Source organism: Bos grunniens, chromosome 18 (assembly GCF_055505025.1).
Source record: "Bos grunniens cultivar Pamir isolate PY7600 chromosome 18, Bosgru_T2T1.0, whole genome shotgun sequence".
NCBI classification, from domain to species: domain Eukaryota; kingdom Metazoa; phylum Chordata; class Mammalia; order Artiodactyla; family Bovidae; genus Bos; species Bos grunniens.
This window is the reverse complement of record NC_141182.1, coordinates 55,320,522-55,348,488: the sequence shown is the minus strand read 5'-3', so window position 1 is coordinate 55,348,488 and position 27,967 is coordinate 55,320,522. Positions and strand designations below refer to the sequence as shown.

At 50.2% G+C, this 27,967-nt stretch overlaps 2 protein-coding genes across 16 annotated transcripts in view; both read left to right on the top strand.

Moving 5' to 3' along the window:
- TMEM143 (transmembrane protein 143) overlaps window positions 1-449 on the top strand; it is a 28,879-nt gene extending 28,430 nt beyond the window's left edge. Inside the window, exon 7 of the mRNA XM_086353370.1 lies at window positions 83-449. Within this exon, the coding sequence (XP_086209496.1) occupies window positions 83-352 (270 nt within the window). The 3' untranslated portion in view covers window positions 353-449. The remainder of the gene's footprint in view (window positions 1-82) is intronic.
- Window positions 345-27,967, top strand: ODAD1 (outer dynein arm docking complex subunit 1). 15 transcript variants are annotated; one of them, XM_086353364.1, is made up of 17 exons: window positions 345-380; window positions 631-788; window positions 1,276-1,332; window positions 1,675-1,767; window positions 2,986-3,085; window positions 3,242-3,431; window positions 14,128-14,250; window positions 14,543-14,656; window positions 17,975-18,042; window positions 23,273-23,460; window positions 23,677-23,811; window positions 24,152-24,234; window positions 24,330-24,498; window positions 25,878-26,041; window positions 26,141-26,244; window positions 26,793-26,871; window positions 27,000-27,967. In XM_086353364.1, exons 4-17 carry the CDS (start codon window positions 1,698-1,700, stop codon window positions 27,507-27,509), a joined length of 2,097 nt encoding a protein of 698 aa, XP_086209490.1. In that variant the 5' UTR covers window positions 345-380; window positions 631-788; window positions 1,276-1,332; window positions 1,675-1,697; the 3' UTR covers window positions 27,510-27,967. The 15 variants fall into 15 exon arrangements, 10 of the variants coding, with proteins under 10 accessions (XP_086209490.1, XP_086209488.1, XP_086209491.1 ...); XM_086353362.1 differs by having other exon boundaries at window positions 25,878-26,044; XR_015146235.1 differs by lacking the exon at window positions 631-788 and having other exon boundaries at window positions 25,900-26,041.

The following is a 27,967-nucleotide window of genomic DNA, read 5'->3' as shown; positions in this document are numbered from 1 at the left end:
ACCCGAGGGCGGTGGTGGAATCTTCCCCTCCAGGGCCTCCAAAGCCACGAGCTGAGCGCCCGCGGGCCTCTTCCTCCCACAGGAAACCGCAGGCGTTGGGCACACCCAGCCTGCAAGGAGCGGCGCCCACAGACAGCAGGCTCTGCGAAGGCCCACGTGGACAGCAGGCGGCCGTCAAAGGAGGGGGCGTGCCCTGCGGAGCTCGGGGGCGTGCCCGGGAGGGCGTGACCGGAAAGCAGGGGCGGCACGGAGCGCCCTACGCCCCGCCCACTTCCGCCTCTCAGAGCGCGGACAGCTCTGGCAGCTGAGGTTTTGGCAGTCTCTCCCGAGGCCGTTGGCCGCGCATGCGTAGTGAGCGGCTTCGAGGACTTGAGGCGGTGGTAAGCGCTCCTCTCCCTCACAACTCCCGGCATCGGCACCGCCTGCCTGCTAATGAAGCCTCAAAATAACGTGGTTTTAATCAGCTTAATACACGCATCTCTCGCGCCCCATCCCGAAGGACTTCGGCACAGTTCCAAAGCCTTCCAGACGTTCCCCTCCCAGCCCTGCCTCCACAGGCTCTTCCAGCTACTGCCTCTCCCTCCTGGAGACACACAGCCTACCCCTCACAACCTCGTGCTCCCCACACAGATCATCTCGGCGGTTAGCCTCAGCACCCCCTACAAGTCTTGGGAACCTGCGTCCTTCAGCGCCCTCCCGCCAGGTCTCTCACGTGTTCTTCCAGCCACACCCCTCGCCACCCCCCGAAGCCCCACCCCTCACAGGGCCCGCAGCCCCGCCCTTTACAGGTATTCTTGCCCCTCCCCTTTCAAAGCTCCGAAGTCCTGCTCAGGACGGTTATCTGTGTCTCTGCCTTCGTCAGGTCCCGCAGCCCTAGCCCTCTCCAGTCTTTGCAGCTCTGCCCTTCCCTCGCTAGCCCCGAAGCGCCGCGCCTCAGGCTCACACATTCTCCTCTCCTCAAAGGCCCTTTCAGCCCCGCCCATCCTAGTCCTCCACAGCTCCGCCCCTCGCCCGGCCTACAGTCCCGCCCTTCATAAGGCTTACAGTTCAGCCCTCACAGGCCCTCCCAGCCCCGCCCCTCGCAGGATTCCCTCAGCCCCGCCCCTTGTAGTGCTCCCCTAACTCATCTGTTCTTAGCACCTGACCTCTCTGAAGGCTTCGTCGTGGCCTCCTCGGCCCCTCCTCCCCAGCCTCCCCTCCCACGGCTTTCTTCTGTGGCCTTGGTCCCTCCCCGGCTGCTGTCCTCAGACCTTCATTGGCCTCTTATCTCCCCAGAAACCAGACCACAACAGTGAGATTGGAGTACCCAGGACAGGTCAGGCACTCCAGCAGGTAGGGACCGGGCCTCGCTCTCAGCCGACCGGGGCGGGGGTTTCCCCTGCCTCTGTGCTGCCTCCTCCCCAAACAGCCCCACCTCGGAGATACCGAGGGTCTAGAGGACCCCGTCCCAGAGTCAGAGCCGTGACGCAAGACAGAATGTGAGAGGTGGGAGGTTGGGAGGGGCGTGGGAAGAGATCTGACAGGTGCCCCGCTCTGACTCACTGGAGGAATTGAGACTCAAAGAGAGGCCAGTTCTGGGGTCACCCTCTTCCAGTGCCTAGTACCTCGCTGTTCATTGCCCACCCTCCTCGCCCTCTCCTCGCCGTCTGAAGGGGTCCTGTGTCGCCCCTACAGAAGCCTCACCCTCTTTGGCCAAGATGCCTTTTGGACTCTCGGCTGGGAGCACTCGCTCCGAGGATGGAAGTGAGGCCTTCCTGGAGGGAATGGGTAATTCCTGCTTTCTTTATTTTATTCATTCTTTTCCTCGGTTTTCCCATGTTTCAGGTCCTGTGCAGCGGGGCCCTGGGGACCGGGAGGGTTTTCAGGAGCGCCCTCTAGTGGCTACACACTTGCTTCAGAATGAAGGTGGAGCCGGGCCTGAGGGAGTGGGATGGCCAGGAAGACTTCCTGCAGGAGAAGTTTGAGTGAGGCCCGGAACGTCTCCCAGGAATTACCAACAGGAGAAGGAAGGGAAGAGTGTTTCTGCAGAGAGAACAGGGTGTGACTAGAGCAAGGTTTCTTTACCTCCACATCGTTGACCCTTGGGGTCAGGTGTCAGATCATTCTTGGATATTAGGGGGAGGGTTCTGTGTGCTGGAGGATGCGCAGTGCTCCCCTGGCTTCTACCCACTGCATGCCAGTAGTACCCTCCCGACCCTCCCCTCCCCTGTGGCAATCAAACATGTCTTCAGACACTGCCAAATGGCCGTAAGGGGACAGAATTGATCCTGGTTGAGAACTATGCCGTGGGGGATGGGGAGCTAGTGGATGGGACCAGAGAGGTGGGTAGGGTCGGGTTTGTGGGGCCTGGAACCCCAGGCTGTGGAACTGCAGCTTTGGAGGTGCTGGAGCACAGGGAGGTCTGTGACCACTCTAGGCATGGAAAGACCCTCTGGAGCTGTGAAGGGAGCCAGGAGGTTGGGGAGGAGGCTGGGGTGATGGTCCAGGCAAGGGAGGGTGAGGCCTGAGCCAAGGGGATGGGCTGAGAGTGAGGAGGCGGGAGGGTGGGGCTGAGGAAGGGTGGTGGTGGGGTTGAACAGGAGGGATGTAACAAGAAAAGTGTCCCCCCCCCCCCCCCCCCCGCCCCCGGGGACTTGGCACATGTCCCCAGCTTTCCCAAGTTCTAGGTCCTGTGCTTCTGCTCCCTGAGGACTGTGAGGCTTCCCTGGAGTGCCCTCTAGTGGGGAAACAGAGGCGTGCCCAAACCCTGGATAGAAGTGGGTTTGGGGCGGGGGAAATGCGGAGGTCAGCTTAGGGTACAGGCAGTATGCAGGGATGAGGAAGCTTGAGAGAGACAGGAACTGAGACGCAGCCCTAGAGTGGTGAGGGGGACTGGGTCTGCAGTTCAGCTGCAGTTGGTGAGCCTCTAAGGGAGCCAGAATTCCTGGGGTTTGGAGAGGGAGGGGCTGGATTCCCATGAATCCCTTGCCTGGTCCCACGCCTCAGTGGACTGGGAGCTGAGCCGACTGCAGCGACAATGCAAAGTGATGGAAGATGAAAGGCGAGCCTACAGCAAAGAAGTTCATCAGCGCATCAACAAGCAGCTGTGAGCCTGGGTCCCTGGAGCTGGGGAGGGGGCTGTTAAGGAGGTGGGGGTTGCATTCCTGGGTCTGAGAGGGGAGGGCAGGCTCAGTGTGTCTGGACTTCAGTGATGCTGAGCTCTGCCCCTTCTGGCTTCCCCTCCCTCTCCCTGCCTGGGCAGTGAGGAGATCCAGCGCCTGGAGGGGGTGCGACACAAACTTCGGGTGCAGATCAGCATTGCCCAGAGCCAGGTCAGGCGGCTGCGGGACAGCGAGAGGCTGGAGAGCATGGGTCACCTGCTCAAGTGCCAGGTCCGGGTGCAGGCCGAGGTCAAGGAGCTGCAGGCGCAGAACCAAGCCCTGGACAGAGAGGTGGGTCCTGGGGCCAGACTCGGTGGGTCCTACTCGGGGGCAAGTGTCATAACCTCTTTGAGCCTCACCTTCCTCATCTGAAAAGTGGGGTTATTGAAAGCATCGAAATGGGGTCATTTCAATGGGGTTATTGAAAGTTATTGAAAGCGTCCTCTCAAGGGAGTTTGTGTTCAGGCTCCCATAGGAATTATGAGTCTTTACTGCTTAGCACAGCCCCATGCCTTCAAAAAGGCGGTTAAGAGGGAAAGAGTCACCTTCTGGAGTCAGTGCATCCTGCATTATAACAAAATTCTGGTCCAGGCGCATCAGAGCTGTGTGACCGTGGGCAAGTCTTCTTCTCTCCGGGCCCTAGTTTCTTCATCTGCAAAAAGAGAATGTGGGTAATGCAGCAGAGTCTAGACCGACTTTTCATCCTGTTGGCTTCAAGATCCTGTTGTTTGACCCTGGAAATGTGTGACTTTTCTAGGCTAGTGTTCTTTTCAGTTTTTAGGACCAGGACTCACTGTGACACTGTTCATTTACAAAGAGATGCATATGGATGTAAACACACACACACAAGCAAACATATCAGAAACAAAGTTTCCCCAAATAATACTCTTCTCCACATGGGATCCATTATATTTTCTTTCTTTTTTTTCCATTCTAATTTCAATTCTACTCTTCATTTTAGAAAGTTGCTTGCCAAAGGACTTCCCTAGAGGTCCAATAGTTAAGACTTTGCCTTCCAATGCTGGGGAGTCCTGGTTCAGTCCCTGGTTGGGGAGCTGAGATCCCACATGCCTTGGGCCCCAAAAACAAAACATAAAACAGAAACAATATTATAACAAATTCAATAAAGATTTTAAAAATGGTCCACATCAAAAAAATCTTAAAAAAAAAAGTTGCTTGCTGAGACCAAAAGATTTCTTGCACACTACTGGATCACAAATAGGAGATTGAAAGTCAGTTATCTTGATGGGCTGTATTAGTTTGCTATTGCTGCTGTAACAAATTACCACTCACTTGACTTAAAGTGACTTGAGAACTAAAGAACCTCTTGATGAAAGTGAAAGAGGAGAGTGAAAAAGCTGGCTTAAAACTCAACATTCAGAAAACTAAGATCATGGCATCTGTTCCCATCACTTCATGGGAAATAGATGGGGAAATAGTGGCTGGCTTTATTTTTTTGGGCTCCAAAATCACTGCAGATGGTGATTGCAGCCATGAAATGAAAAGACGCTTACTCCTTGGAAGGAAAGTTATGACCAACCTAGACAGCATATTCAAAAGCAGAGACATTACTTTGCCAACAAAGGTCCGTCTAGTCAAGGCTCTGGTTTTTCCAGTGGTCATGTATGGATGTGAGAGTTGGACTGCGAAGAAAGCTGAGCGCCGAATTGATGCTTTTGAACTGTGGTGTTGGAGAAGACTCTTGAGAGTCCCTTGGACTGCAAAGAAATCCAACCAGTCCATCCTAAAGCAGATGAGTCCTGGGTGTTCATTGGAAGGATTGATGTTGAAGCTGAAACTCCAATCCTTTAACCACCTGATGCGAAGAGCTGGCTCATTTGAAAAGACCCTGATGCTGGGAAAGATTGAGGGCAGGAGGAGAAGGGGACGACAGAGGATGAGATGGTTGGATGGCATCACCAACTCAATGGACATGGGTTTGGGTGGACTCTGGGAGTTGGTGATGGGCAGGGAGGCTTGGCATGCTGCGGTTCATGGGGTTGCAAAGAGTCAGACATGACTGAGCGACTGAACTGAACTGACTTAAAGTAATACCAATTAATTATCCTGCAGTGCTGGAGGACAGAAATCCAAAATGAGTTTCACTGGGCTAAAATCAAGGTGTTAGCAGGCTGTGTTCCTTTAAGACCCTTCAGGGGAGACTCCATTTCCTGCTTTTAGAAGCTGGCTGCATTCCTTGGTTTATCGCTCCTTTCTTTTAAAATTTTTTATTCTCAAAATGATTTATTTTGATAGTGCTGAGTCTTCATTGCTGCTCTCGGGCCTTCTCTGGTTGCAGCAATCGGGGCTACTCTCTAGTTACAGTGTATGGGCTTTCCCTTGCCATGGCTTCTCTTGCTGTGGAGCATGGCTAGGGTATGTGGGCTTCAGTAATTGTGGGCATAGGATTAGCTGCCCAGTGGCATGTGGGATCTTAGTTCTCCAACCAGAGGTTGAACCTGTGTTCCCCTGCATTGGCGGGCAGATTCCTAACCCCTGGACTGCCAGGGACGTCCTTATGACTCCTTTCTGTATCTTCTTAGCCAGCAATGACCAGTCTATCTTTCTCAAGCTGCATCACTCTGATGCCTTTGTCATCTCTTCTCCTCTGATTCTGACTCTCCTGCTTCCCTCTTTCACTTGTAACGACCTTTGTTATCATGTTGAGCTCATCCAGACAATTCAGGAGATTAACCTTGAGTCATCTCAACATCCTTGGCTTTATCACATCTGTAAAGTCCTTTTTGCCTCTTCAAGTGACATAGTCACAAGTTCTAGAAATTTGGATGTGGATATCTGGGCAGGAGAGTGTGGGGTGTTGGGGGTGGCTTATGTGACTTGTTGCATGAATTCAGCAGCACCCAAGAATAGCTTCTAAATGCTTACTCCCATTTTCTGAACCTATCACATCAGAAACTGATGACAGACAATCCTTGGATTGTACCAGTTCATAGCAACAATCTAGTGTATATATATATGTGTATGATAAAATTCAGCATCCGTTCATGTTAAACTCTTAGCAATCCAAGAATAAAAGGGAATTCCCCAAATTTGATGAAGGGCAACTATAAAACATCTACAGCAAACATTATATTTGATAGCAAAACATAAAAAAATTCTCCTTGAGATCAGTAACAATATAAGGGTGTTAGCTAGCATCACTTCTGTTTGACATTGTACTGGAATTCCTGTCCAGCCCAGTATGGGAAGGAAAAGAAAAATAAAACAATTTAAAAATCAGAAGAAATGAAATGGTCAGTATTTGTTGGTGATCTATTTGTGTACATTGAAGGTCCAAAAGAATCTAAAACTAACTTATATTTAACAAGGTATTTTAGCATTGTGGCTGGAAACAAAGGTTAATGATATTTCTCTGTATTAGCAGTAACTATTAGGAAATTAAAGAAAAAAAAAGACACATTTATAATAGCTAAAGGAAGTACCTGGGAAGAAATCTAACAAAAGTATGCAAGACCCCTATAGAATAAATTGTAAAAGTGTATTGAGGAATATTAAAGAATGCTGGGGAAGATTTCCCTGATGCTGGGAAAGATTGAAGGCAAAAGGAGAAGGGGGCAGCAGAGGATGAGATGGTTAGATGGCATCACCAACTCAATGGACATGAATTTGAGCAAGCTCCAGGAGATAGGGAAGGACAGGGGAGCCTGGTGCAGTCTATGGGGTCAAAGTGAGTTGGACACAGCTTAGTGACTGAACAACAACAAAAGAAGAATTTAATATTTGAGTCATCTTTTTTTTTTTTGGCCGCTCTGCACGGCATGCAGGATTCCCAACCGGGGAGCGAACCTACACCCCCTGCAGTGGGAGAGCAGTCTTAACCACTGGACCACCAGGGAAACCCCAAAGAAGAATTTAATAAATGTGGAAGTATACCATGTTCATGGATTGGAAGAGTTAGTGTTGTAAAATGTCAGATCTCCAAACTGATTAATAAAAGTAATGTAATTCCAATCAAAACACTAAAAGTTTTTTATTTTTAATGGATGAAATTGACAGATTCTAAGATTTATAGAGAAGTGAAGTGAACAAGATGACTAAGATTTACTTAAAAGAACAGTGTGGGAATTCCCTGGCAATCCAGTGGCTAAGACGCCATGCTTCCACTGCAGGGGACACAGGTTCAATGCCTGGTCAGGGAACTAAGATCCTGCATGTCATGCAGAGAGGCCAAAAAGGAAAAATTTTAAAAATAAAAAGAAAAGGCCATAGGGCTTTCTTGGTGGCTCAGTGGTAAAGAATCCACCTGCCAATACAGGAGACATGGGTTTGATTCCTGGTCCAGGAAGATCCCCCATGCCCTGGGGCAACTAAGCCTTTGTGCCGCAGCTACTGAAGCCCACTGACCTAAGGCCTGCGCTCTGCAACCAGCGAAGCACTCAATGAGAAGCCTTCACACGGCAAATAGAGAGTAGCCCCAATTCTCTGCAACTTGAGAAAGCCTGCAGACAGGAACAAAGACCCAGCACAGCCCCAAAAAAGAGAGAGAAAAGTCATAAAAAGGTATCATTACACACTCACCAGATTTTCAAAAGCGAGTGTCCAAATACGCCAAGTGCCAGGGAGAGAAGGAACAGTGGGAACTCTTAAAGAATTGCTGGTTCATAAGAGCCCACCAACTGGAGGGAGTCTAAATTGTCATGTATATTCTGAAAAGTTTTTTCCCCCATTATCTATTAAATTTGAAGAGAAACATACCCTGTGAGCTGGGGTTGCATCCACTCCACACGGATGGTTACCGGAAGCAGGCTTGGGCTCCACCTGACCATGACACTCATAGGATCCAACAGGCTGTCACCTGGCACCAGGTTCACTTAACTGCAGAAGGACAGAGGGCAGGACGCAGCAGCATCTTTGCACGACAGCATCCAGTGCATCTTCCTTGAGCATTCAGGGGCTACTGCTCAGCATCTTCAGTTGGACGATACCATATGGGTGGGTGTTGCCCACCCCGGCATGGGGATGTTTTTTATATTCAACACGAGCCACCACTTGTAACCAATTATCAGAGCAGCTTGTATGACCCCACCAGGAACATACTACGTTATAAGAAATACCCCACAAGGAAACCAGTTTTCTATTCATTCATGATCACATAAGCCTCCGGTGTCTACAAGTCCACTCACAGTCCTTCCAGTCCGACATAGTTCACAATCAGGGGCCACCTTTATAGTAAACATTGTTGCCTGGGAACCACAGCTGGCATTCTGTATTTACCTTAAACCCAGCATGTTTCCATGGAAATGGTGTTAGAAGGAAGTAAACCAAAGTCATCCCCCAGTAGAAACTGGTTTCAGTTCAGTTAAGTTCAGTCGCTCAGTCATGTCCGACTCTTTGCGACCCCATGAATCACAGCCTGCCAGGCCTCCCTGTCCATCACCAACTCCTGGAGTTCACTGAGACTCACGTCCATCGAGTCAGTGATGCCATCCAGCCATCTCATCCTCTGTCCTCCCCTTCTCCTCCTGCCCCCAATCCCTCCCAGCATCAGTCTTTTCCAATGAGTCAGCTCTTCGCATGAGGTGGCCAAAGTACTGGAGTTTCAGCTTTAGCATCATTCCTTCCAGAGAAGGCAATGGCACCACATTCCAACACTCTTGCCTGGAAAATCCCATGGGTGGAGGAGCCTGGTAGGCTGCAGTCCATGGGGTTGCAAAGAGTCGGACACGACTGAGTGGCTTCACTTTCACTTTTCACTTTCATGCATTGGAGAAGGAAGTGGCAACCCACTCCAGTGTTCTTGCCTGGAGAATCCCAGGGACGGGGGAGCCTGGTGGGCTGCCGTCTATGGGATCGCACAGAGTCGGACACGACTGAAGCGACTTAGCAACTTCCAAAGAAATACCAAGGCTGATCTCCTTCAGAATGGACTGGCTGGATCTCCTTGCAGTCCAAGGGACTCTCAAGAGTCTTCTCCAACACCACAGTTCAAAAGCATCAATTCTTTGGCGCTCAGCCTTCTTCACAGTCCAACTCTCACATCCATACATGACCACCGGAAAAACCATAGCCTTGACTAGATGGACCTTTGTTGGCAAAGTAATGTCTCTGCTTTTGAATATGCTGTCTAGGTTGGTCATAACTTTCCTTCCAAGGAGTAAGTGTCTTTTAATTTCATGGCTGCAGTCATGAAATTAAATTTCAAATTAAATTTAATTTCAAATCTGCAGTGATTTTGGAGTCCCCCAAAATAAAGTCTGACACTGTTTCCACTGTTTCCCCATCTATTTGCCATGAAGTGATGGGACCGGATGCCATGATCTTTGTTTTCTGAATGTTGAGCTTTAAGCCAACTTTTTCACTCTCCACTTTCACCTTCATCAAGAGGCTTTTTAGTTCCTCTTCACTTTCTGCCATAAGGGTGGTGTCATCTGCATATCTGAGGTTATTGATATTTCTCCCAGCAATCTTGATTCCAGCTTGTGCTTCTTTCAGCCCAGCATTTCTCATGATGTACTCTGCATATAAGTTAAATAAGCAGGGTGACAATATACAGCCTTGACGTACTCCTTTTCCTATTTGGAACCAGTCTGTTGTTCCATGTCCAGTTCTAACTGTTGCTTCCTGACCTGCATACAGGTTTCTCAAGAGGCAGGTCAGGTGTTCTGGTATTCCCATCTCTTTCAGAATTTCCCACAGTTTGTTGTGATCCACACAGTCAAAGGCTTTGGAATAGTCAATAAAGCAGAAATAGATGTTTTTCTGGAACTCTCTTGCTTTTTCCATGATCCAGCGGATGTTGGCAATTTGATCTCTGGCTCCTCTGCCTTTTCTAAAACCAGCTTTAACATCAGGAAGTTCACGGTTCACGTATTGCTGAAGCCTGGCTTGGAGAATTTTGAGCATTACTTTACTAGCGTGTGAGATGAGTGCAATTGTGCGGTTGTTTGAGCATTCTTTGGCATTGCCTTTCTTTGGGATTGGAATGAAAACTGACCTTTTCCAGTCCTGTGGCCACTGCTGAGTTTTCCAAATTTGCTGGCATATTGAGTGCAGCACTTTCACAGCATCATCTTTCAGGATTTGAAATAGCTCCACTGGAATTCCATCACCTCCACTAGCTTTGTTCGTAGTGATGGTTTCTAAGGCCCACTTGACTTCACATTCCAGGATGTCTGGCTCTAGGTGAGTGATCATACCATTATGATTATCTGGGTCATGAAGATCTTTTTTGTACAGTTCTTCTGTGTATTCTTGCCACCTCTTCTTAATATCTTCTGCTTCTGTTAGGTCCATACCATTTCTGTCCTTTATCGAACCCATCTTTGCATGAAGTGCTCCCTTGGTATCTCTAATTTTCTTAAAGAGATCTCTAGTCTAGTCTAGTCAATCTAATCACACTAGGACCACAACCTTGTCTAACTCAATGAAATTAAGCCATGCCTGTGGGGCAACCCAAGACAGGTGGATCATGGTGGAGAGATCTGACAGAATGTGGTCCACTGGAGAAGGGAATGGCAAACTACTTCAGTATTCTTGCCTTGAGAACCCCATGAACAGTATGAAAAGGCAAAATGATAGGATACTGAAAAAGGAACTCCCCAGGTCAGTAGGTGCCCAATATGCTACTGGAGATCAGTGGAGAAATAACTCCAGAAAGAATGAAGGGATGGAGCCAAAGCAAAAAGAATACCCAGCTGTGGATGTGACTGGTGATAGAAGCAAGGTCCGATGCTATAAAGAGCAATATTGCATAGGAACCTGGAATGTCAGGTCCATGAATCAAGGCAAATTGGAAGTGGTCAAACAAGAGATGGCAAGAGTGAATGTTGACATTCTAGGAATCAGCAAACTCAAATGAACTGGAATGGGTGAATTTAACTCAGATGACCATTATATCTACTACTGCGAGCAGGAATCCCTCAGAAGAAATGGAGTAGCCATCATGGTCAACAAAAGAGTCTGAAATGCAGTACTTGGATGCAATCTCAAAAACGACAGAATGATCTCTGTTCGTTTCCAAGGCAAACCATTCAATATCACAGTAATCCAAGTCTATGCCCCAACCAGTAACACTGAAGAAGCTGAAGTTGAACGGTTCTATGAAGACCTACAAGACTTTTTAGAACTAACACCCAAAAAATATATCCTTTTCATTATTGGGAACTTGAATGCAAAAGTAGGAAGTCAAGAAATACCTGTAGTAACAGGCAAATTTGTCCTTGGAATACAGAATGAAGCAGGGCAAAGACTAATAGAGTTTTGCCAAGAAAATGCACTGGTCATAACAAACACCCTCTTCCAACAACACAAGAGAAGACTCTACACATGGACATCACCAGATGGTCAACACCGAAATCAGATTGATTATATTCTTTGCAGCCAAAGATGGAGAAGCTCTATACAGTCAACAAAAACAAGACCAGGAGCTGACTGTGGCTCAGATCATGAACTCCTTATTACCAAATTCAGACTTAAATTGAAGAAAGTAGGGAAAACCACTAGACCATTCAGGTATGACCTAAATCAAATCCCTTATGATTATATAGTGGAAGTGAGAAATAGATTTAAGGGCCTAGATCTGATAGATAGAGTGCCTGATGAACTATGGACTGAGGTTCGTGACATTGTACAGGAGACAGGGATCAAGACCATCCCCATGGAAAAGAAATGCAAAAAAGGAAAATGGCTGTCTGGGGAGGACTCACAAATAGCTGTGAATAGAAGAGAAGTGAAAAGCAAAGGAGCAAAGGAAAGATATACCCATCTGAATGCAGAGTTCCAAAGAATAGCAAGAAGAGATAAGAAAGCCTTCCTCAGCGATCAATGCAAAGAAACTGGTTTAGATTTGTCAGTAACCCATCCTCCCACCCAATAATGGCACTTCTGTGTATATACCCTGGAACCAGGATTTGTGAAAAAATGTTGATAGATGCATTATTCATATCATCTAGCTCCAGATTAACCCAAATGTCCATTAATATTTGAATGAATAAATAAATTGTGGTATATTTTTATAATGACATAATATATGTGTGTGTGCTCAGCCACTCAGTCGTTTCTGACTCTTAGCAACCCCATGGACTGTAGCTCACCTGGCTCCTTTGTCCATGGGATTTCCCAGGCAAGAATACTGGAGTGAGTTGCCATTTCCTTCTCCAGGGGATCTTCCCCACTCAGGGAGCGAACTCTGGACCTCTGCATTGGAAGTGCAGAGTTGTAACCACTGGACCACCAGGAAGGTCCCTACTACATCACTTCATATAAGAGACTTGAGCATCCTTGGATTTTGGTATCTGAGAGGAGTCCTGGAACTAATCTCCTGTGAACACTGAAGAATGTAATTTTTCTGCAGAACTGGGAAACTAGTATAGTCAATTTCAAGCTACCAGCAATTGAACTCATGTACTTCCTGAAAATGTAACTGTGAGCTCTCAAGCACTGTCTGAGGAGCCCCAGTATCACACTGCTAACAACTCTATTACAGCGGCTTGGCTGAACAACCCAGTAAGGGTTTGCATCCTAACAACCAGAAACCACTTGGAAAAAAAAAAAATATATATATACATAAGTTGAAGAAAATCGTGTTTAGTTCTTAAAAACCACGATTACCTGTGGGATGTTTCTGCCTTTGGGGCACTGTGCAACTTTTCAGATCTTGGTTAGCTTGGACTCACCACTCATTCCATACTGATTTCTGTGCAGCACTTGCGTTCTTTTTCTAAACTGAAATTTTACTGAGATAATGATAGATTCACAAGCAGAGAAGTCCTTGTATGCTTTGCCCAATTTCTCTCAATGGCACCATTTTGGAGTTTTGATTCTTGTTTTTTCAAAAAGATGTGTCATCCAAAGGAATGTAGCACCACATCCTGTTGAACCTGGCAACGACCTTGAGCTCCCAGTTCATGTGGTGTCTGACTAATGTCCATGTGTCTCCCTCAAATTTTAAAATATCCCTATGGTTGCCCCTTTGAGTTTGCTGCAATGCTCTGGGGGTGCCTTGGTGCATGCATGCATTTCTTAGGGTGGCTTACACGACAGAAATTCATTGTCACACAGCTCTGGAGGCCAGGAGTCCATGATCAGGATGTGAGCAGGACTGGTTCCTTTGGAAGCCTTGAGAATCTCTTCTGTGTCTCTTGCCTGTGTTCTGCTGGTCTACCGGAAACCTTTGGCATTCCTTTGTATGTAGAAGCATCACGCTGATCTTTGCCTTCATCTATTTTTTTTTTCTCTTAAAAAAAAAATTATACAATTTTAAAGGTTATACTTGAGGAGATGTCTGTCCAGGGGCAAGCATTTGCAGCAAAGGGCCCCAGGTCCCAGTCTATCTCACTCTCAGACTCTTGTCTCCACTTTGTTCACTGTGAGTGGTGTCTCATCCACCCAGATCACATGTTTCTCCCAAAATACCAGAAAAGATTCAGGCTGGCTCAGTTTGGGGCACACATCCATCCCTAAATGGATTAGCTTGGGGCTTCCCTGGTGGCTCAGTGGTAAAGAATCCGCCTGCCAATGCAGGAGACACGGGTTTGATCCCTGATCTGGGAAGATCCCACGTGCTGCAGAGCAACTAAACCTGTGCGCCACGACTACAAAGCCCACGCTCTGGAGCCTATGAGGTGCAGCTACCGAAGCCTGCGAACCCTAGAGCCCGTGCTCTGCAAGCAGAGAGGCCACTGCAAGGAGAAGCCTGCTCCCCGCAACTAGACAAAAGCCTGCGTGGCAATGAAGACTCAGCACAGCCAAAAATAAATAAATACAACTTAAAGATTATTAAAAAAAAAAAAAAGAATTGTCTAGACCTGGGTCATGTGGCCAGCAGGGCGGCTTCTTACGGTTGGAAGCCAGACCCACGTGGAAGGTTGGGTACTGATCTCAGAAGCAGGTCCAGCTGATGGCCAGGCACACAAGGACTGCTCCTGTCAACCGCCCTAAGTCACTCACCCTCCCACTCACCTCCTCCCTCCCTCCCTCCATCTCTCCCACATCTCCTCAGCCAACAGGTACCACCCTCTTTCCCCAGATCCAGGAATGGGAGAGCCGGAACTCTGCCCACAGCAAGAATGCCAGGTCTCCAGGATGCGTCCAGCATGACAAGGTCAAGAGCCAGCGAAGGATCAAGAGTCTCGAAAACCAGTTGGACAAGGTGAGGGTCCGCCCCTTGGCTGTCCCCAGGCCCGAGTTCTGGGGTTTACGGGAAGACCTGAGCATGGGAGTCAAGTTTTGGAAATGGTGGACCAGGTCAGGAGACACGATCCTGGAGGGATGGAGGGTCCTCCCTGGGAAGGAGGCTGATCCTTGGGTCCTTGGCGACGCTCTCAGGGTCCCCAAATTGGGAACGGGCCCCCAGTCTGGCAAGTGCCCTCTCCTCTGCTGAAAGTGGAGAATGGAGGCAGGCCAGGTGTCAGACAGGCTCTCAGCACCCTCTCCCACCCCAGGTCATCTGTCGCTTTGACATCCAGCTGGCTCAGAACGCGACCTTGAGGGAGGAGCTAGATCTCCTGCGGATCGAGAGGAACCGCTATCTGAATGTGGACTGCAAGCTCCAGAAGGTCAGTGGCCCTGAAGCCCAGGAGCCCGTGGCTCAGCCCGCGGCTCAGCCCGCGAGGAGGGTGGGGATGCAAGAGTCACCCTATCTTCTCCAACCCTCCCGCCTCAAGTGCAGAACCACCCAGAACCATGGATTTACTTGAGTCTGGAGGGAATGGAGACCTGAAAATGTTCCAACAAAGACAACTGCCTCAGATGGAAGCAGAGATGTCACTTTTGAGTGTCGTCACGGGGTTGGGGGGGAGGGGTGGTGGCCGGGTGGGCGGGCAACAAAGGCTTCAGCCAGACCATTTACATTCCACACGTTTCTCAATAAGCTTAGAAGTTCTTTGAAGAACGCTCCCTTCCTCCCTCTGCCTCCCTCCCTTCCTTTTTTTTCTCTTCCCCTCTCTCTAAGTTTTACTTTGAAATAATTGCAAATCTGCAGAAAAATGTGCAGAAATAGTACAAAGAACTATCAATCCTTCACCAAGATTGGTAATTTGTCATTTTGCTCTGTCTGTCTTTCTGTCTCCGGGTAATTGTTTTTTTACTGAAAATAACATTGTCACGATTTGAGAGCTCGATGTAGACATTACAGAACGTCATTAAGAACGTCAGTGCTTATTTCCTAAGCACGAGACCATTTTCTTACATAAGCAAAGTGCCCTTGCCCAAGTCAGGAGCTTGAACATCGTTACAGTTCTCAATAGTCCATATTTAAAGTTCATGATTATGCCAACAGCATCCCGTGATAGTTAATTTAATTATCCTGCTGCAGGCTCTTGGCCAAGATCCCACAGTGCGTTTGGTTGTCCTGGCTCCCTTCATCTAGAACAGTGTCTTGGCACTTCTTTGTCTCCATGACTTTGACATTTTGGAAGTACCCAGCCCAGCTGTGCTGTGGGACATCCCTCACTGTGGGCTTATCTGATCTTTCTCCATGATTAGATTCAAGTCGTGCATTTTAGGTGAAATATCACTGAGGTGGTATTGTGTCATTTGTGGGCATTACACCAGGAGCACGTAACGTCAGTTTGTCCCGTAACTAGTGATGTTGACCTTGATCGCTTGGTCAGCCGGTTTCTCCAATAGAGAGTTTCCCTCTTTATAATGAATGGGTCCAGGGAGATTCTTTGAAACCGTAAATATCCTGTTTCCCAACACATTTCCACTCTAGCCTCTCATAATGATGATTTTTGCCTGGATAATTATTACTGTGCATGCATGCATTGTGTCCAACTCTTTGTAATCCCGTGGATTGTTGCCTGCCAGGCCCATCAGTCCATGGGATTCTCCAGGCAAGAATACTGGGTTGCCATTTCCTTCTCCAGGGGAATCTTCCTGACCCAGGGATCAAACCAGGGTCTCCTGCATTGGCAGGTGAAATGTTTACCACTGAGCCACCTGAGAAGTCCAATTATTACTGTAATGGCTACCAAAGAGTGATTTTTTTTTAAACTCTCTATCATTTCTTCTTCATTTAGAAAATGGCATTTTACTTAAGGAAGAACTTCTTAAGTATATTTGTGGATTGTCAGTAAGCATTCGTGTATTCTTACTTTATCTATGACTTATAATCCATAGTGTGCATTACTTATTGTGATGCTCAAACTGTCCCAGACTTCTCTGGTGGGAGTGCCTTTGAGCTGGCTTTTTTGACAAGCCCATCGTCCCCCCCCACCACAGGACTTCCTTATTTTCTGGCACAAGAAGATAGTCCAGACTTTCTTGTACTTGTTCTGCCTTAACTCTCGAGTTGGTGTTTCTCCAGAGTCCTGGTTCTTCCCAGTGGGAAGTAGGTGCTGAGAAACCAAAATATAGGCTCTAGGAGTCCTCACTGCCATTGGGGTGTCACTGACCTGAGGCCCTTTCTCTGGAGAGAGCTAGGAAACACACACACATTTTAAAATCACGAGTTTGCGTTGGTGTCTCTCATTCTGACCCCAGCACCACTGCCTGATTCCTGAACACTCCCCATTTTATCTCTGTTTCCCCCACAGTGGGAACTCTAGCTGCCGATAGCACTGTTATACGTACTCACGTTCAACCCTACGAAATGCCCAAGAGAGGTTTGGAATTGTTACAACTGTACTAACAACCCTTGAACCTGAGAGATCACAATTCATTTGCTTATTGTTTTATCCTCTATCCATCCATCCATCCATCTACACCTTATTCAGAAGTTACTAGGATTAGTTCCTATTTTTTCTTGGTCTTCTTTGTGGTTCTGTTCTTTGAAATATAGTTAGGTTCATTTGCTTCTCTTCATATTTGGTTTTAGTTCTGTCCCCTATTCTTGTTGATTGAATTTTCTTTGTGAACACGTAAACCATTGACGGGTTCCCAAATCAAAACTATCCCAGGGACTTCCCTGGTCCAGTGGCTAAGACTCCACATTTGCAATGCGGGTGTTCCATCCCTGGTCAGGGAACTAGATCCCACATGCAGCAACAAAGACTGAAGATCCCAAGTCCCGCAACTAAGACCTGGCATAGCGAAATGAATAAATAAATTTAAAAAACTACTCCAAAGGTTTAGTCATTTCCTCATCATTTCCTCATCATTTCTTCTATCCATTCCCACTCAGCCCCCGTAGTTTCTGGTTCTCTAGCCTGGGTTTCTTGTTGCAAAAGGGTGTGTGTGTGTGTGTGTGCACGTGTGCACATACATATATAGGGGCTTCCCAGGTGGCGCTAATGGTAAAGAATCTGCCTGCCAGTGCAGGAGGTGCAAGAGACGTGGGTTCAATCCCTGCTTCAGGAAGATCCCCTGGAATAGGAAGTGGCAACCCACTCCAGTATTCCACTCCTGGGAAATCCCATGGCCAGAGGAACCTGGTGGGCTACAGTCCATGGGGTTGCAAAGAGTTGGACACGACTGAGGATGCATGCAACATAGATATATATGTGTTTATACACATTAGTACATACATATACACTATACGTGTAAAAATATATACATGTAATTTCTTCCTTTCTTTCTCCTGAAAGAACCCTTTTTACCCATAACTCTGCACAGACACTTCCACAGAACTAGGAAACAGATTAGTGTGGTCACAATTTTGAAATTCACACAATTTTTTGACTCTACCTCAAAGTTAGGTCAGCACTCTTAGGAGTATCCTGAATTGGGTATTTCACTGCATTCCTGGTCATCAGTCTGGCTTTCCTCTCCCTTGGAACCTTCTTGAAAATCCTTTCATGGATTGCCGCTAACTAGGAAGGACCACATTTCTAAGGCACAGGAAACCCACTTCTTATTGGGGAGATACAGGCTCAAAGGAAAGCCCTCCAGTGGCGAGGGTGTCAGAAGTGGCCTCGGTCTTGTTCTCTTGGCAGGAGATCCAGCTCCTGAAGGAGTCTGTCAGGAACCTCATGGTCTCCTCCACTTCCGCCTACACCGTCAGGTAGGGCCCCGGTAGGCGTCCTAGACGACTCAGTCCACGCATTTTCTTAACAAAGTGCTGGGAAGATTCCCACCTCATGAAACGGATTGTCAGAACCCCGCCCCCCACTTTTTCATAAGATGCCCCTTTCTTGCCCCTCCTCCACCAATCTTCCAGCTCCTTGGGCACGGTCCTTCTTCTTGGGTGTATGAATTAACCTTTTGGCCCCTGTCTTTTCATGGCACATAGCACATAGGGATGTAGAGAAACTTAAGGGGAGTTCTCAGTGGCCCAGTGATTAGGATTCCAGGCTTTCATTGCCAAGGCCCTGGATTCAATTCCTGGTTGGGGAACTGAGATCCCAAAAGCCCCGTGGTGCTACCAATAAACAAATAAATAAATAATATATAAACAGATTTAAGTAAGCTCAGGATGCAGGGGCCAGGAACGTAGGAAGCGTTGGTTCAGTTCAGTTCAGTCACTCAGTCCTGTCCAACTCTTTGCAACACCATGGACTGCAGCACGCCAGGCCTCCCTGTCCATCACCAACTCCCAGAGTTTACCCAAACTCATGTCCATCGAGTCAGTGGTGCCATCCAACCATCTCACCCTCTGTTGTCCCCTTCTCCTCCTACCCCCAATCTTTCCCAGCATCAGGGTCTTTTCAAATGAGTCAACTCTTCGCAGCAGGTGGCCAAAGGATTGGAGTTTCAGCTTCAACGTCAGTCCTTCCAATGAACACCCAGGACTGATCTCCTTTAGGATGGACTGGATGGATCTCCTTGCAGTCCAAGGGACTCTCAAGAGTCTTCTCCAACACTGCATTTCAAAAGCATCAATTCTGCACTCAGCTTTCTTCACAGTCCAACTCTCACATCCATACATGACCACTGGAAAAACCATAGCCTTGACTAGACGGACCTTTGTTGGCAAAGTAATGTCTCTGCTTTTTAATGTGCTGTCTAGGTTGGTCATAACTTTCCTTCCAAGGAGTAAGCGTCTTTTAATTTCATGGCTGCAGTCACCATCTGCAGTGATTTTGGAGCCCCCCAAAATAAAGTCTGACACTATTTCCACTGTTTCCCCATCTATTTGCCATGAAGTGATGAGGCCGGATGCCATGATCTTCGTTTTCTGAATGTTGAGCTTTAAACCAATTTTTTCACTCTCCTCTTTCACTTTCATCAAGAGGCTTTTGAGTTCCTCTTCACTTTCTGCCATAAGGGTAGTGTCATCTGCATATCTGAGGTTATTGATATTTCTCCCAGCAATCTTGATTCCAGCTTGTGCCTCTTCCAGCCCAGCGTTTCTCATGATGTACTCTGCATATAAGTTAAATAAGCAGGGTGACAATATACAGCCTTGACGTCCTCCTTTTCCTATTTGGAACCAGTCTGTTGTTCCATGTCCAGTTCTAACTGTTGCTTCCTGACTTGCATACAGGTTTCTCAAGAGGCAGGTCAGGTGGTCTGGTATTCCCATCTCTTTCAGAATTTTCCACAGTTTATTGTGATCCACACAGTCAAAGGCTTTGGCATAGTCAATAGAGCAGAAATAGATGTTTTTCTGGAACTTTCTTGCTTTTTCCATGATCCAGCAGATGTTGGCAATTTGATCTCTGGTTCCTCTGCCTTTTCTAAAACCAGCTTGAACATCTGGAAGTTCATGGTTCACATATTGCTGAGGCCTGGCTTGGAGAATTTTGAGCATTACTTTACTAGCATGTGAGATGAGTGCAATTGTGTGGTCGTTTGAGCATTCTTTGGCATTGCCTTTCTTTGGGATTGGAATGAAAACTGACCTTTTCCAGTCCTGTGGCCACTGCTGAGTTTTCCAAATTTGCTGACATATTGAGTGCAGCACTTTCACAGCATCATCTTTCAGGATTTGAAATAGCTCAACTGGAATTCCATCACCTCCACTAGCTTTGTTCGTAGTGATGGTTTCTAAGGCCCACTTGACTTCACATTCCAGGATGTCTGGCTCTAGGTGAGTGATCATACCATCGTGATTATCTGGGTCGTGAAGATCTTTTTTGTAGTTCTTCTGTGTATTCTTGCCACCTCTTCTTAATATCTTCTATTAGGTCTATACCATTTCTGTCCTTTATCGAGCCCATCTTTGCATGAAATGTTCCCTTGGTATCTCTAATTTTCTTGAAGAGATCTCTAGTTTTTCCCATTCTATTGTTTTCCTCTATTTCTTTGCATTGATCGCTGAGGAAGGCTTTCTTATCTCTCCTTGCTATTCTTTGGAACTCTGCATTCAGATGCTTATATCTTTCCTTTTCTCCTTTGCTTTTTGCTTCTCTTCTTTTCACAGCTATTTGTAAGGCCTCCTCAGACAGCCATTTTGCTTTTTGGATTTCTTTTCCATGGGGATGGTCTTGATCCCTGTCTCCTGTACAATGTCACGAACCTCAGTCCATAGTTCATCAGGCACTCTTGTCTATCAGATCTAGTCCCTTTAATCTATTTCTCACTTCCACTGTATAATCATAAGGGATTTGAGTTAGGTCATCTCTGAATGGTCTAGTGGTTTTCCCCACTTTCTTCAATTTAAGTCTGAATTTGGCAATAAGGAGTTCATGATCTGAGCCACAGTCAGCTCCTGGTCTTGTTTTTGCTGATTGTATAGAGCTTCTCCATCTTTGGCTGCGAAGCATATAATCAGTCTGATTTCGGTGTTTACCATCTGGTGATGTCCATGTGTAGAGTCTTCTCTTGTGTTGTTGGAAGAGGGTGTTTGCTATGATATTTATCAATATTGGTTGAAAGAGACAGAGATTCTCTCAAGACACCTTCAGGTAAAGGGTCATGTTGTATGGAACCCTGAAGTCCCGGCTGCTCAGCTGATGGGCGTCACTCTCTGCCTCTGGGCTCTTGGGGGCTCCACCCTCTCTCTCTCCTATCCCATCTCTACTTTCTAAGCTTCAGCGCTGTTCTCTTACTCCAAGGGGTTTCTTAGCTTCTATTCAGTATCTTGTTTCTACCCCATGACTTCTGCTGATCATGGTTCGTGACTCCATGAGACATTGGCTCTAGCCCAAATCTACCTTAAGTTTTCTATAATCTTTCTTTTTTTGTTCCTTCTCTTTTTGCTTTCTTTCTTTCCTTCTTCCTTCCTTGCTTTGAGTTAAGATGCACATACAATTCACCATTTTAAAGTGCACCTTTCGGAGGCATTTAGTACATTCGTAATGCTGTGCACCATCATTTCTGTTTCCAATACCCCAAAAGGAGATCTGTGCCCAGTAGGCAGTCATTCTCTAGTCCCCTCTTCTCCAGCCCCCTGGCAACCAGTCTCCTTGTCATCTGGACGATTTACCTGTACATCTACCTGTCCCTAAGTGTATCTTTATGTTCCATGTAAATGGAGTGATATGACGTGTCCTTCTGTGTCTGGCTCCTTTCACTCAGTGTAATGCTTTCAAAGGTTCACCCACGTCGTAGCATCTCTCAGAACTTCCTGCATTTTTAGGGCTGATTCTTTTTGTCTGTTTGTTGTTTAAATTATACTTTTTTAAAACACTCATTTATTTTTACTTTTTGGTCACATTGCATGGCATGTGGGATCTCAGTTCACTGACCATGGATCAAACCTGCGTCCTCTGCAGTGGACACATGGAATCTTGACCGCTGAGCCACCAGGGAAGTCCTTTTATGGCTGATGCTGTCGTTTGTTACCTGTGGTCTGCCATGACCTCTTCAGAGCCTCAACTCATGGCTTCTGTTCACACATAGCTCTGGCTTCTTCCTAACTTGGCCTTCATAACATGACTTCTTGTGGCTTCTCTCTATACATCCTTTTAGCTTTGGCTTCCTGCTGTCCCCTTCTTAGCATCTCCCAGTGTGAATTCCGAGGAGAGAATCTGACTGGCCTGCCTCATGCTTTCTGCCAAGCCCCACCGGTGATGCTCTGTTGGCCTGTCTTTGCATCAGAAGCATCTGGCCCCTGCCAGCACTTGTCCAGTTGTCTGCAGTGGGCAGCCCAGCTGGGTGCAAGGAAGGGTGGTTTCAGCTAGAAGGCAAGGGACAGGTGTCAGGATCAACACTTCTTGTCGGACCAGCGCTTCCTAGCTGGGTGACCTGGGCAGGCCACTTACCCTCTCTGAACCTCCGTTTCCTCTATTGTGACATGGCAATAATAATGGGATCTTCCTCATGGACCCCTGTGGGCTGCTTTAGTACATATCCTGCAGGGCCTGGCTCTTGGGAAGTTGGGTTCCCTCTTCCTGGCCCTTCAGTGGGCCTGGGGCCCAAGACACAGAAAGAACGGTGAGTCCTGATCCCTGAGGGGCTCCTAGAGGGGTCTCTGCGGGCTGGGCCTGGTGGGTGCCAGGAGAGGGCTCCCACCAAGGAGGACTCAGCAGAATTTGAGTAGAGCCAGAAGCTTGTGCCCTGAGTCGAGGCAACTGAGGTTGGCAAAAGCGTGGAAAGGGGAACTAGACTGGTTTGTGGGACCTGAGAAGACTGAGCTGCTGGTCTCCCCACCTAATGACCCTCTGACCTTTGATCCTATGACCTGTAACGTAGGCTTGGGGCACTCTGAGTTCACAGTTGGCCGCACTACTGTTAAAAGCTTCACCTCCAGCTGAGCAGGCCGGGGGAGTTTCAGTCAGCAAGTGTCCCCAGCATCCTAACAGGGTGAGCACTCAAGGGCTGGTGATGGCACGTGCCTGTCCACGTGAGGCCCTGCAGGCTCCAAGCGTCTTATCTTTCCAACCACAGTACCCACCCCCACCCCAAACTCCAGCACAGTTACCTTATCACCTGGGTCCACCTTTTGGAGTCTGAGTATCATCTCTAACTGTGCCATCATTGCCTCTTGCCTCCTGTTCCACAGCCACATAATAATGGCCAGGCTTCCCCGATGCCCCGGGCAGGCACTGCAGCGGTGCCCCCTCAGTGGGCAAGACCATCAGTCACTTACATGGCCTACCCACCTCCTCCTCCTCCACCCCCTACTGCCCCGTAACCCCATCCTGACCCACCACTAGGAACCTAGACAGTTCTCTGCCTTTTGTGACAACCTGATTCTGCCCCATTCCTGGGACCCCAGGCTGATCCCATGCATCCTGTGACCCCAGGCTGGCTCTGTCCATCTCCGTGACTCCAGGCTGACCTCCCCCATCCCTGAGACCCCAGCCTGATAGCTAACCCTGCCCCATTCACCCTCCAAACCCAGGTTGACCCCAAATCCAACCTCCTGTCTCCCTGACCCTGGTCTAACCACCCCCCATCCCTCCCAGGGAAGAGGCGAAGGCCAAGTTAGGCATGCTGCGGGAGAGAGCTGAGAAGGAGGTGGCCCAGAACGAGACGGAGGTGCAGATCTTGCAGCGGCAGATCGCACACTTGGAGCAGCTGCACCACTTCCTCAAGCTCAAGAACGGCGACCGGCAGCCGGATTCCGCCATCGTGGAGAAGCGCGAGCAGCGAGGTGAGGCCCGGGGCCGCCAGCATGTTGGGCAGCGGGATGGGCGGGGCCGTCGGCCCCTGGTCTCAGCGTGGGGTGGGGCCTCCAGGGGCGGGGCGCGGAGGGGCGGGGTCTGCGCGACTGCGGGGGCCGCCCTCTCCCCACCGGCCTCCCGGCTCAGGCCACACCAGCCACTGGTGGCCGCCCCGACGGCGACCTCATTGTCCCCTCGCCCCCCAGCCCGGGAGGTGGCCGAAGGCCTCCGGAAGACCTCCCAGGAGAAGCTGGTGCTGCGCTACGAGGACGCCCTGAATAAACTGTCCCAGATGACCGGGGAGAGCGACCCGGACTTGCTGGTGGAAAAGTATCTGGAGTGTGAGTACCTGGGGGTGGAGAGGGGCAGGCTCGCGGCCCCAGGCCCCCGGAATCCAGTGCAGGCTGTGCTCTGTCTCGGTCACCGAGGGCCACCGCTTTGGGCCTGGGCGGGGGGGAGGGGGGGGGATGGGTCTTCCACCCTCGCTGGAGGACCCAGCGATCAGGCTCCGCTCTACTGGGCTCTTACCATCCGCTCTGCCTCTGCCACGCTCCTCCTCCCCGTCTTTCCCAATCTCCCTCCTTCCCCCATCTCGGGCCTTCTGACCCCTTCCTCCTGTGTTTGTCTCTGCGTGCGCGTCTCTTGTCTCTCCGGACCCTGCCTTTCCCCACTGGCCCCCAGTGGAGGAGCGGAACTTCGCGGAGTTCAACTTCATCAATGAGCAGAACTCGGAGCTGGAGCACTTGCAGGAGGAGATCAAGGAGGTGGGCGAGACCCGCCCCCTCCCCATCCCTGACTCCTCTGGCCGCCTTGTGTCCCCTCCGGAGCTGGGCCCAGCGTCGCGCCCCTACCCCCGCAGATGCAGGAGGCCTTGGTGAGCGGGCGCCGCAGCGAGGAGGACCGGCGAGCGCAGCAGGAGCAGCAGCGGGCAGAGCTGCAGCAGCGCGTGGACGATGTGCACTCGGAGGCCGACGACCTGGAGGCCCGCTACCACAATTTTCGCGAGCAGCTGGAGAAGCTCAAGACCAGTGAGCCCCAGGCCCGGCTTCTTCTTCTGGGAGGCTGTGATGAGCAGGCGGGGAGCCCTGCCAGAGTTGGCCACGGACAGACATTCCGAGGACCACTTTGTGCATTCCCTTGTCCCTTGTCTGTCCCATATCCATCCATCCATTCTGCATCCATCCATCCGTCCATCCTGCAGCAGCATCTATTCCTCCTTCCAGTGCAGAGGGACAAGAGTCAGGCTGCTGGGATTCAGCTGGGTCTGAATCCCAGCTCCCCTATCTGTGAACTTTGGTGTGTGGTATCCTCTGTTGGAGCCCCCCTGTAAGTGCCTACTTCGTGGGGTTGGCATGAGATTGGTGGGATGACAGATGGAGAGAGACAGGGAGAGGTGGCAGTGGTGACGGGGAGCAAGCAGGAAGTCTGCTGCACAGTAGGAGCTCAAGTCTTGGTAGACCCTGTTTGCCACAGCGCAAAGCCCTGTGCTAGGTGATGAGGACTGGGCGGGTTGGGGGGCGGGATAAGAGACTGGCTTCGGATACTCATAACCCAGGGGCTGGGATAGAGGATACCCTGGGGACTGCAGGAATGAGAGGATGCCTTTAAGTCAGCATGGAATGCAGAATTTGGGGGGGGGGCCCAGTGCTCAGTGAAAAGTGGGGCCCCTTCTTGAAAAACCAGCAAGAATTTCAAGTGCCAGCAGCAGAACCCATGACACTGGCTCTGTCGGGTCACAGGGGAGGTCTCCTGGGAGCAATGATGCTTGAGGCTGATTTCAAAGGATGAGTAAGCAAAAACCTGGAGGGGGGGAATGCTCCCAGCAGGTGGGGTCCAGGCTTGGAGATGCGTTCAAGGAAGGTAGGTTCTCTGCGCAGAGAGGGGAATGAAGGGGGTGTGGGTGGGAGCTGAAGAGCCTCAAATCCTAAATGGATGCCAGGCTGAGGTTTTGCTCCTGGGGTTGTGGTGCTCAGGCGTCTCATTGCGGTGGCTTCTCTTGTTGCAGAGCACAAGCGTAGGGCACGTGGCCTCAGTACTTGCAGCTCCCTGGCTGTAGAGCACAGGCTCAATAGTTGTGGCCCTGGGTCTTTGTTCCATGGCATGTGGGATCTTGCTGGATCATGGATTGAGCCCCTGTCCCCTGCATCGGCAGGCAGATTCTTTACCACTGCGCCACCAGGGAAGCCCCTCCCTTGCTTTTTGTCCTCTGTCATGTGGAGCCTGGGGGCCAGGCACCCCGAGATGCCCGCCAACCCTCCTCCCCTGGCAGTCTGAACTTGGACAAGTCCCTTGCCATCTTTAAGCCTTGTTTGGCGTCTCCTCAGCCAGGGCAGCAGGGCCTTGAGGAGGAGAGAGCTGGCACTCCTTGGGCACTGGGTCCATGACCACCTGTCCCCTCTGACCCCAGACATCCAGCACCTCTTCACCAGGGCCCAGTGTGACACCACCCTTATCAATGACCTCCTCGGGATCAAGACCCACATGAGAGACCGGGACATCAGCCTTTTTCTGAGCCTCATCGAGAAGCGACTGGTGCAGCTCCTGACCGTGCAGGCCTTCCTGGAAACGCAGGTTGTGGTGCAGAGGGCATGGAGGTGGGGAGGGGGGCGGTGCACGGGCCGGGGCCTTGAAGACGGACCTGAACAGACAGCCGACTTCTCCACCCTCCAGAACTACACCTCCACCAGCATGTTCAACGCTGCCCTCATGGTGCTGGGCCAGAGCTCCGAGGATTTTCCTAAGAAGGTGGCCCCACCTCAGCCGCCAGACAACCTGTGAGCCAGAGGGCCAGAGGGAGCGGCTGGGGAGGACGTGCCCTGGGGATGGAGGCGAGATGTGGGAAGGGGCCGTTCTTGGGGGGATCCCCTGGACTAGGGGGGCTTCCCCAGTGGCTCAGATAGTAAAGAATCTGCCTGCAATGCAGGAGACTCAGGTTCGATCCTTGGGTTGGGAATATCCCCTGGAGAAGGGAATGGCAACCCACTGCAGTATTCTTGCCTGGAAAATCCCATGGAGAAAGGAGCTTGGCAGGCTACAGTCCAGGGGGTCGCAAAGAGTCCATGGCGACTGAGTGACTGACATTATCACTTCCTTGAACTAAAGGGTGGGGGGTGGTAGAAGATGAAGCGGGTGCTTCGGGGGAGCCAGGAAGAGTAGGGTCTCCAGGGACAGTATGGACGATGGGGCCCTGGATGGACCAGACAGGGAAAAGACGCTCTGACCCCGGCGCGTGGCTGAGGGTCTCGGGACCTTGCAATGAGGAGCCATCGAACTTTCGAAGGTAGAGACTTAGAGTCCCTTCCTGCCTTTTCCCTCACTTCAGGGAGGACCCCCCAGGTTTTGAGGCCAAAGACGACTATCCTCTGAGCAAGGAGGAGCTGCTGAGCTCTGTAATGAAGGCGGTGAGGATGGGCGTCGGCAGGGGGCGGGGCGGGACGTGGCGGGGGCGGGGCCGGGATCCCGGCGGGCGGGGGCGAGGGCGCCAGTGGGCGCGGCCTCCCCCAGGGGCCCTAACTCACTTCCCCGGCAGCTGGAGGCCCGGGAGCAGCCAAAGGAGCAGCACCTGAAGGAGCTGGTCGAGAGCATCAAGGTGGAGAGCACCCCGAGCATGACCTCCAGCACCCAGAAGGTCAGCTCCAGCTCGCGCCTGGTGACCCAGCGGCCCAGTCAAGTTCCTGGGTCCATCATGAGCCACAGGACCAGCGGCATCCTGGTGTCCAGCGGAGGCCGTGCCACCAGCTCCAACGTGGGCCACGTGACCTTCGGGGACTCCAGTGCCACCACAGGGGGACTGATGTCCAGTCGAGGCTCCATCCCGGGCCGCGTGACCTTCCGATCCCCCAACTCTAGCAGCTACCTGGGGTCCACTGGATACGTGGGGTCCAGCAGAGACCACGACAGCTTTGAGGCGAGCAAAGGCCCTGGGTCAGAATCGAGTGGAGGCCTCGGGTCCAGCCCCGGCCCTGCCTCCAGCCCCGGCCCTGCCTCCAGCACCGGCCAGGCCTCCACCACCAGCAAGGACTCCCAGAGCAACTACTAGGGCACCCAGCCCCAGCCGGGCCCCGGCTCCTCGCAGGGCCTTCTCGGCGTCTCTGATTCCCTTCCCTGTGTTTCCGTATCTCTTCTATCAGCCCTCCCTCATCAGCCTCCCGGTCTCCCTCTCTGTTTCTGGCGCACCCTTCCCTTTCAGTTGCCGGATTTCCTGTTCCTGGGTTTCCCATTCAGTGTGTCCCAGTCTTGTCCCCATGTCTGCGTTCTCATCTCTGCTCTGACCTCTCTGATGACCCCTTCCCCTCCTGTTTCAGCTTCCCCATTTCTAACTCCCTCTCCTCACCTCCATCTCCCAGGCCCTCCTTGCATCTCATGTCCCAGCCCCTGTAGTTCCTTGTTCCCCTCAAGAGTCCTCAGTACTGACTAGTGGGGGAAGAATAGGGGCCAATGTGTCAGGGTTGGCGTGAGCTGTGACCATAGGAAATAAAGGCCAGAGTCTGACTTTTA

Coding starts and splice junctions, on each gene's coding strand:
- ODAD1 (XM_086353357.1), top strand. CDS start 1,698: ATGCCTTTTGGACTCTCGGCTGGGAGCACTCGCTCCGAGGATGGAAGT. Junction 14,657..17,974: donor TGGACTGCAAGCTCCAGAAG/GTCAGTGGCCCT, acceptor TTCTCTTGGCAG/GAGATCCAGCTCCTGAAGGA. Junction 23,461..23,676: donor GGAGAAGCGCGAGCAGCGAG/GTGAGGCCCGGG, acceptor CTCGCCCCCCAG/CCCGGGAGGTGGCCGAAGGC.